Genomic DNA, 9563 nt, shown 5'->3' with positions numbered 1-9563 from the left:
TCCAACCACAAAGTATAATCGATGACAATCGCAACATCATCGATCGTTTCAACGCACGCGAGAAGAAGCGAGGAGGAAAGCCCTGCCTACGCACTGCAAAAACTGGAATTTGCTGAAATCAGAGAAAGATGTTCCAAACGCAGGGTAATTATAACTTCATGGCATTGCTCTATGTTGATTCACATGTGGATAGAGACTGATGATTTGAACAAAAACGCTGACACTGTTCTTGTTTGTGGCCAGGCATGTTTTATGTAGTCCCACGTGCTTGTTACGGTGCTGCTCTATTTGAAAGGAAACACAATTCTGAATTCAGTAAATCGAATGGGCGGAATAGCCTCCCTCAGCCTGACGATCAGACAACTGTTAAAAGTGTCAGGTTTTAGCCTTGAACGTTGGAGATGTGGTAATCGTGTTGTATCAGCTTGTTTGATATTAATGATAAGGTAAACCTCAATCATTGTCAATTAAATTTATTAGAGTAAATTTAAATTTAGTTGGTGCAATTTTACATTTTTAATTTGTAAGCCCCCTCAAACAATGCTCAAAAGTTTCAGACGAGAGAGTTTTCACATCGATTCGGATTAGATCTAGACCCCCTACATAGAAATACAGATATGGTATTATCATATAAAATTATGTGTATAAAGACTATGTGGGTACTCAGCTCAGCAAAGTCCAATTCTGGATATGATGATGAAACTTGAGTAAACCTATGTGATGCCGATATATTTACATGGTGCGAGTAAAACAGACAGCATGGTATGGTAATTTGAGATGCGCACATCTCTGCATGATAATGACATTCAATGCATGTGGGACTTCATAGACTAGCCTCACAGAGCACTGTATAGGCTGAAATCGCCAAAAAAGCGACACACAAAAATGTAGATCTAGAAACGCTAAGAATAGAATTAGCATTAGAAATGCTTAAGAAATTCACATTTCATCTCAGATTCAGAAGAAGATTTCTGTGGAGGGTATCACAAGTTTTTATTGCATAAATTGTTTAAAATGTTCATGTTACAATACAAATACAAAATTTGAGCCTTGTTTTATTTGCTGATTTTCTCTCTATCTGCTGGTAGTGGTAATAAGCTGTGTTACTGCACAGTGCAGTATCGAGCCACTTTTGTCCGTTGACTTGTCTGTTTCAATTTGCGAGCATTCAAAGATTTTATTTTGTTTTGTTTTGATGTTTACCACTAAATACAATGTGTGATTCCCATGAAGCAAAACTGAGGTCATGTACATGTATGCTATGCCATAAGGCATATTTGCAGGAAATGAATTAAGCCCAAAGCAAAATGCTGTGATTTTACTTGTCTGTAATGAAGCCAGACATAACTTGACACACGTCCTTTTATTCCTTTACTCCCAGTAGGCCTTCTGAATCCAAGCAAGGAGAACTCTCGTGTTGCCTGCAGGAAATGCGGCTACTCAGGTCACCTGACCTTCCAGTGCCGCAACTTTGTGCGCGTCGACCCTGAGAGGGATGTGACCCTTGACATCAGTAGTACCAGCAGTGAGGAGAGTGAGGATGATGCGACGATGCCAGCATTGCCTCCAAAGCCCAAAGGTAAAGATTCAGAGGTCAGAATGAAGAGAAAGATTAACTTTGCAGTGACTCTTGAGTCTTTGTGCTTTTACTTGACATCTGCTCCTTTTGACAAGTTCATATAATTACTTTCATTGATTGTAAAACTTTCCCCTTTTGAATCTCCAAGCTGAAAAGGGCTTACTTATTTTGAACAAAGCTATTGCACACTAGAGTACAACTTCAGCAGCCGTGTTTTAATACTCTCTGACTTTGTACAGATATAGATTGGATGAAAATAATGGCCATCAATTGTCATTTGGTGAAACTTGACTCAGCGAGACTACACAAATTTATTTCCAGGAATGTGTGTGTATCGAGTTCATGTTGGGAAAGAGCCTCGAAAGTGACAGCTGTCTCCGTCAGTTGTGAATATAACACCCAATTTGTGTCTTGATGATGACTTTATCATAAATCCAATTCACTGATTATATTTGATAATGTTTACACTCAATGGCAGAGTCACAGACACCTGAGGTGAAGAGAAAAGACAAGGAAGAGAGGAGAAAGCATCAGAAGAAGAAGAAAAAGAGAAACAAGAAGAGGTAAAGCAGATATCCATTATCAGTAATTAAAGCAAAGCTCAAGACACAAGGCGAGTGTCCAGCACTAGAGTAATGTGGTGTGTTCAAAGTCATCTATCATCAGTTCTATGCCTTTGAATAATAATGTTGTCAATCGCGGCATGTGCTGAAGTAATGGGGCTAAGTGCAGAGTCACATCACTGTAGGAGCAAACATGTAGTTTTCAAATTTTGTTACAGCTTGTCAAATCCCAGCTGAATCTGATTGTGGTTAGAATCAATATGAGCCAGATGTTGGCACCTGCACCATCTGGATTATCAATGTTTGTTGACCAGAGAAAATGGATTTGGCTTAATATAGAGCAGTCCATGGTTGTGTGTCATCTGATGTTATTGTCTCACATTTAACAGCATCACTCCCACAAAAACAGCTTGGAGTCTAATGTTGCTTGCTTTGTTTTCTTGTTTTTCGTAGACGAGACCGTTCCAGGTCACCACTCTCTTCGTCAGATGATGATGATGATGACAGCGGAAACTCATCTGAAGACTCTCAACACAAAAGGAGGCACAGCAAGCATCGCAAGAAGCGGAGGGAGACGGGCGATTCTTCCGATGAAGAGAGAAGTAGACGTCGCCACAGGCAGAAGGAAAGGAAGACTTCCCGACGGCGCAGCAGATCAAGGGATGAAGAGGCACCATCCTCGTCAGAATCTGCCGAGGAGGAACGCAGCAGCAAGCATAGGAAGGATTCAAAGCCCCAGAGGAAGCACCGCAAGGAGAAGAGGAGACACAAAGACTCAAGGAAGGCAAAGAAGAAGAGGAAAAGTAGAAAACATTCCCGGAGCAGTGATGACTCCAGCTCGGATTCTTCTAGCTGACATACTTCAAAGTAGCACTTTTCAGAATCAAACTTTACCCACGGATGAGGTCCCATTTCACCAACTGAATCTCAAGTTCAGGTTCAAGGTGCAGCTAAGAAATTGACAGTTTGTGTTTACACCAAGTCATAGTCCTTCCTGTTCTTTTTATTTTGCCGGCTTACATTCACTTTATTTTGGAAATCAGGCAATACTTGCAGAGTGTCACAGTCAACTAATTCTTTTTACAAGATGTTGCATAATCTACACATTCTTGTAATGTTGCAATATTTCAGTAATTAACCTTTGTACATGAAATGATCCTTGAGTTCATCTGGTCCTTGTAAATGCTTCTAAATAATCTTATTACATGTACCGGTACTCATTTATTTGTAGAGATTTAATGTCCTTTCAAACAGAGAAAAGGGACAGTGGAAAAAATGTAAAAATTTGTGTAATCTGTGAGCACATATGCCCAAGTTATCCTAGCATTCTGGTTCATTCAGAGTTCAGTGGGGGGGGGGGGGGGATTTCATCTAGGGTTTTGTCAAATATATATATTTTTTTTCAGACAACTTTGCCCTCAACTTATAAGAGTTTGCCCTCAGCCAATAAGATGCAAGGATTTCTGGAGCTTATAAGAGTTTGTCAGAGAAAATTATCTAACAAAATGCTTGATGAAATGCCCCCAGGTCCCATCTCTATATCAAGTGCTCGTCAATCTGTTGTTGCAATGAAAGTTCACAATCTTAGAATATCACTCCAATATTCTTATGCAAGAGAGTGCCTGTTTCCTTTTTCTCATGACCAAAATTGTTGAAGTGAAAACATAGTTCTGGTAAGGGTCTGAGAACCCGTCTTGCATAATTTCATATTTGCTTGCAATAAATCGAAAGAGTCTACCAAGAAACTTACCTGGCTGACGCGATTTGCCAGGACGATGAGTTTTTTCGGAGTATTTTTAGATCAAAAACAAAAGTCGGTATACCGACTTTTATTCCAGAAGGATCCAGACTAACTCGGTCTCAGGGACAACTCGGCTCTATTTCAGACAATTTATACAGTTCGTGATCGCCGTGTTCTATACATAGGCGCACGTTCGTTTTGTAGGCGACCAGCCACAACGCGAAGCGATCCCACAGTACAACACTGTACAATCCAGAGGGATAACTCGGCCCGCCATCAAAGTGAGGCCGAGTTGTCCCCGAGCCCGAGTTAGCCTGACCCCGATCGGGTAAATTCTGAGCATTTTTTTTTAATATTTCGCATTTTCGTCGTTACCGAACGAATATTTTGTTATTACAGCGTTATTCCACACATTTCTTAGGCATACGTGTACATTTTTGAGCGAAATTTGACAATTTTGCAGGCATACCAGAACTATGTTTTGCCTTTAATACACTGTAACTTGTATGTGTACATTGTTAATTGCAAGAGCTCCTGCTTTTGCCAAGGACAAGTGGGATAAAAACACTGAATAAATGTACATAATGGGAGCATGCATTTCACATTCCTCATATTTTCTAGTGACAATGAGATGGAAAATAAATGAAACATGGAGGATTGAAGATGATATATGATTGCCTAATAAATCAAAATGAGATAGAGCATAAGAGAGGGGAAGAGGAAAATAAAAGAAATACAGTGGACTCCCTTCATAATGAAGTCCTCAGGACTGGCAGTTTTCTTTTGTTTTATAGAAATTTTGTTATAACCGAACAAATAAACAATAAATATACATCGGGTGGATATTGTTGTGGCCTGAATTTTTACTTCATTGTATTAAACCGGAATTTCGTTATAACCGTGTTCGTTATAACGGGATAAACTTTGATGTCAACATGCCATACACGTACAGCAAGTCAACAAATAGTATACTGTAAAAGTGGAAATTTTCGCGGTGTTCAAATTTTCGCGCATTTCGCGCAACCAGAAACTAGCGCGAAAATAAAAGCACGCGAATATTTTTGCTTGCCATATGTGCCTGTGCGTGATGTCTTGATTCCGCGGAATTAAAAACACGCGAAACTCTTCCGACCCGGCCAAGCGCGAAAAATTAGTCACCCGAAAATATCCACTTTTACAGTAGGTCCTGAAACAACAGTCCTGATGTTTTCTAAGTGCCAACTTCAGCAAAATGTTGCCTGTAAGTAAAACTATTTAGCAAATTCAATTCCATTTCATTATTTTTCTCTATGACTGCCAGCAACAGTAATAATGGCATAAAACAAGTTTATTCTAAAAGTGGGATTTTTTACAATGAAAATTTTCATACATTTTGTGCAATAACTAACCTGCACAAAAACAAAAGCACAAAATTTTTGCTTGTTATGTAACACTATTTTATGTCTTGATTCTGTGGAATCAAAAAACGGGCAAAATTCATCTACCTCACCAAGTGGTATAAATAACTGGCACAAGAATTTTCACTTTTACAGTACATATACCAGGAGAGAGTTAATGGTTGAAGTGATTCATTTCAAATTCATTTTAAGTGTGATTTCAGGAAAGAGTTGCCATATAGCTGATCATACATGTAGGTCCACTAATGCATTACCAGGTTATTTTTCATTGTTGTGATTTGCCTTTCACATTACATTTCCAAAAGTAAAGGAAAAAAGTCCAAGGATCATTAAACTCCAAGAATTTTTTCACATATGCTATCAATTTCCAATCATATTATGGAACACATGTTCATTAGCAACTACACTTGTACTTGGGACTCAATATATGTACCTGTAACTTGTGTGATTACTTGTAAGTCAGCGTGTTTTGGAGGTTTGCGTATGTCAAATTCAGTGGTCCAATGTGTGTTTCTGACGTGAGTTTCACTGAACTAATGTACGATGTATATGTATTTTTATATGCATACTTTTGAGAGGAGTAATTCCACAATAAGAGCTCTCACAACATTGAATAGAATCACAAACCATGGTTGGCTAGCTTGGTAAAGTGTCTTACCTCATCCGAATATAATGCATTGAATACACACATGGGGTGACCGTCCAGCTCAAAACCTACAAAAAGTAGGCCAAAATGAACTTCCTCTTTTTCTACTTTATAGATTAAAAGAGTAAGCTCTAAGCTTTAAAATGATATACAACTTGTTCAAATTGAACCATCTTAACCAATTCAAAAATTGGAGTCAAAAGGGGCCTGAGCTTTAAAACCTAGCAGAATCTTTGTCAATGGCAAAATGACAAACAGGCAAACAGGCAGGGAAAGCAATCACATATAAGGACTTCACACAACAGGAACAGTCAGGAAAGGCTAGGGACACTAAACAAAGAAAACAAAAGGAGAGGGTAGGAGGTCATGGGCAAGGAGCCCAACAGGTAAAGGGAGAGGGGATTAGAGCAGGAGGGTGGACAGACAAAAGGCAGAGGAGGGTCAGTAATGATACTTAGGACCAAGGGGGCAACCATTAAAGGAAAAGGATGAATAGGGAGGCAACAAATTCAAAAATTGATAGAAAGAAAAGAAGAGGTAGCAGGTGCAATATCACAAAAAGGGAGGAAGGAGGATTTAAAGATCATAGTTATTCAAGCATGCTGTGCATGTAGGCTCCTACATATATCAATTGAAATGAAGCTCAGCCTGTCCCCCAAAAATATGGTCCAGAAAAAATCCTAATATGTTGATTTCAGTTTTATTTCAAGCCACCAAATTTTGACAGTAGATAGAAAAAAGACTCTCCCAGCTGAGACAAACTTCCAAAATTTTAGTTGGTCAACACAAATGACAAACAACTATATTTTGGTCCATTACAGAGAATCCTAATCTGCGACATTTTGTGGGTTTTGAGCTGGGTGGGTGGTCACATATATAAAGAAACATTTAATACATTACAATGTACTGCAATGCTCTTGAACACCTTTCGGCTGAATGAAAGTGCACACATACACACACACATTTATATATATGCACAAGTAGGAGAACATCTTCATATCCACCATATTCCATACTTTATTCAGAGGATACTAAAGACAAAACTAAAAAATATATCAATTTTGTAATCAGACTCTTTTCAAACCAAGTGTCGGTATTCTCATTTTCTGGCAAAACTCAAAAGGGGAAAAGATACTGACACCAATATACATATTAAGCATGAGGTTCACATGATTGTATGCATGACTGCCATTTCGTCTTCACAGAATATCCATTTCAAATACATCGTACATCAACAGCGCAGTTGCAAGACACAAAATGAACCCATTCAGCAACTCATATTGTGTAGTTACCTCTGGTAGCACAGTCTATACAAAAAACTGACAACAAATATGTGATGCATCAGAGTAACAATTTATCCAACATGAATACAATTGTATCATTAAATTGCCAAAAATAGCCAAGGGAAGAAAAAAAATGCAACAGTTCTACTTGCTCTAAGTGGTGTAAGAAATACTGATAAGATTTAAATCATTATTCACACATTTTTACCATTTTGTCGCTCAATGCCAATAATTATGTGTGAGTGTTCACCAACTTTAAACACTATCCCATTGATATCCCGATACATGCACTGGACTCGTACTGTCACTGCCTGGTAATTTGTATATATTTTATCTCCTATGGCGACCAGGGATGACATCTCATAGTGCTTTGTATCCAGTGGAAAAGGCGCTCTAAAAATATCTACTATTATTGATAAAAAAAATATCAACTATTATTGCAAACACATAGCACACCATTTTGAAACACAGAATTTTACCACCACAAGCTATCAAGTCCAATTTTACATCTCAAAAATAATTAAAGATGACTCCCTTTATAACAAAGTTTATGGGACACGCAGTTTTCTTTTATCATACCGAAAGTTCATTATCAACAAAGGAAATATTTCAATTTTGCATGATAATAATTATGGGACCTGGATTTTTACTTTGTTAAAATGAAATTTTATTACAACCGTGTTCGTTGTAATTGAAGTGCTCTGTAGTATGTACCATGTGTTCATTTTAACTTGTATGATTTTCACAGGATAAACAAGATGGAAGTTTCTTGGACAACAGTTCACACAGCAATAGAGGAACATCATCATATACACATGTACATCAACACTGGAGAGTACATTATAGTTTCCATTCATATGAAAAGTGTTATATCTAAAGGTGACTGCCATACACGTTCACATGTGGTCACACTCGATTCTTATCAACGGTCTCTATTTAAACCCACCGTAGGAGTGTGTCTTAAGATTGTATTTCCTGTGAGAAATAGGGCTCAAATTTCCATTTGGTGGTTTCAGCTGCAATGTTGAAGCTGCTATACAAATTCATAAAAATGATGATGATTATAACAACCATAACGACAATAATCTTGAGTCTAAACTAACAGATGTTGAAAAGACTTTTAAAGTGAGTATCACTACCTTAGATGTTTCAGGTCATGATTACACACCAGACATTTACTAATGACAAACTAAAGGTGAAGTCAGCATCTAAACCTATACAAACTACTCAGGAGATCCTGGAAAAACTTAGGCACATTGATTACGCACCAGTCCTTGATTATTGTCTGAAATCATAACATCATATAAGATATGATAGATAGAGGGGAAACAAATATAATGCTCTGATGGTCCTCAAAAATGTAACGAAGTTGGATCATACCATATGGAGGAGAAGTAATACACAGCATAAAACAGCACAATCTGACAGAACTTACCAACTCTGTCATATTTTCTGAAGATTTGCTGTACCTGCACAACACAGATTCATCTGCAGATTTAAATGGAGAGATTCTATTGAATTTTAACATGGTAATTGCACAAAGTTAAATGTTTTGTCCCCACCCTCCCCCTCAAAAAAAAAAGAAGAAGTTAGTATTAAACAAGGAGTAGTAGTAAAGTGGACAATAGTACTTAATTTGCACACAGAAGGATTTCCTAATTTTTTAATAACTATTGGCTGTTTAAAAAAAAAATATTTGAAGTAAAAAATGGGTTCCACAGGTCCCTCAGAGCAAGAATGGATCTACAGTGTATTCTATGCACAGTAAACATGGTTCATCGCATTATTGTTTTTGCTCTAGACTTGAATATATCAGGAGCTGCACAGGCATATACAGTGTACTTCTGTATGACATAGTTTGGAACAAGACTGAGGCATGACAATCACACAGTCAAATAATTTTATTCACCTTTCAGAGACAGAAACAGAAATTTGGTATTCCGTCTTTAAATTGCACTGTGACTTTGCTGGTTTAGAGATACATGTATTCTGCTAGAAGTCAGTGATACTAAGTATCATAACAGAGATGAATGAATCTGCTCCAGTTATTGGGCTTTAGAGTAAAAATTCATCTCAACCAATTTTGGACTCATAATGATCATACAATGTATTAATTTACCACATAAATTTGTAAAAAATCAACCATCAAAACAGAAAACAAACTGCAATCATGTCTTGTTACATTGTAAATATATTGAATCGCCTTTTGAATAATGTAAAATCATTTGATTTCTTATTGCTGTTCCAGAACATCTGTCAAAAACTGCATGGCAGCCACACTATATGTCAGAGCATTTATTGCACACCATTTTGGTGTCACATTGTAAAGAAATGTACTGTAATCATATGGGGAC

At 37.5% G+C, this 9563-nt stretch overlaps 1 protein-coding gene across 1 annotated transcript; it reads left to right on the top strand.

The window, feature by feature from the left end:
• The first annotated feature begins 52 nt into the window (after window positions 1-52).
• LOC139733313 (uncharacterized) lies at window positions 53-3422 on the top strand. The gene is made up of 4 exons (XM_071644150.1): window positions 53-144; window positions 1385-1579; window positions 2058-2142; window positions 2596-3422. Exons 1-4 carry the CDS (start codon window positions 129-131, stop codon window positions 2996-2998), a joined length of 699 nt encoding a protein of 232 aa, XP_071500251.1. The 5' UTR covers window positions 53-128; the 3' UTR covers window positions 2999-3422.
• Window positions 3423-9563: the final 6141 nt, after the last annotated feature.

Source organism: Diadema antillarum, unplaced genomic scaffold, assembly GCF_040938485.1.
Source record: "Diadema antillarum isolate AM-2024a unplaced genomic scaffold, OU_Dant_1.0 seq00000471_RagTag, whole genome shotgun sequence".
In the NCBI taxonomy this organism is placed as follows: Eukaryota; Metazoa; Echinodermata; class Echinoidea; order Diadematoida; family Diadematidae; genus Diadema; species Diadema antillarum.
Note: the sequence above shows the minus strand (reverse complement) of the source record. Positions and strands in the feature narration are given on the sequence as shown.

Excerpts from the sequence above, each read along its gene's own strand:
- LOC139733313 (XM_071644150.1), top strand. Across the intron at positions 1,580-2,057 it reads ATTGCCTCCAAAGCCCAAAG|AGTCACAGACACCTGAGGTG; the intron begins GTAAAGATTCAG and ends ACTCAATGGCAG. Across the intron at positions 2,143-2,595 it reads AAAAAGAGAAACAAGAAGAG|ACGAGACCGTTCCAGGTCAC; the intron begins GTAAAGCAGATA and ends TGTTTTTCGTAG.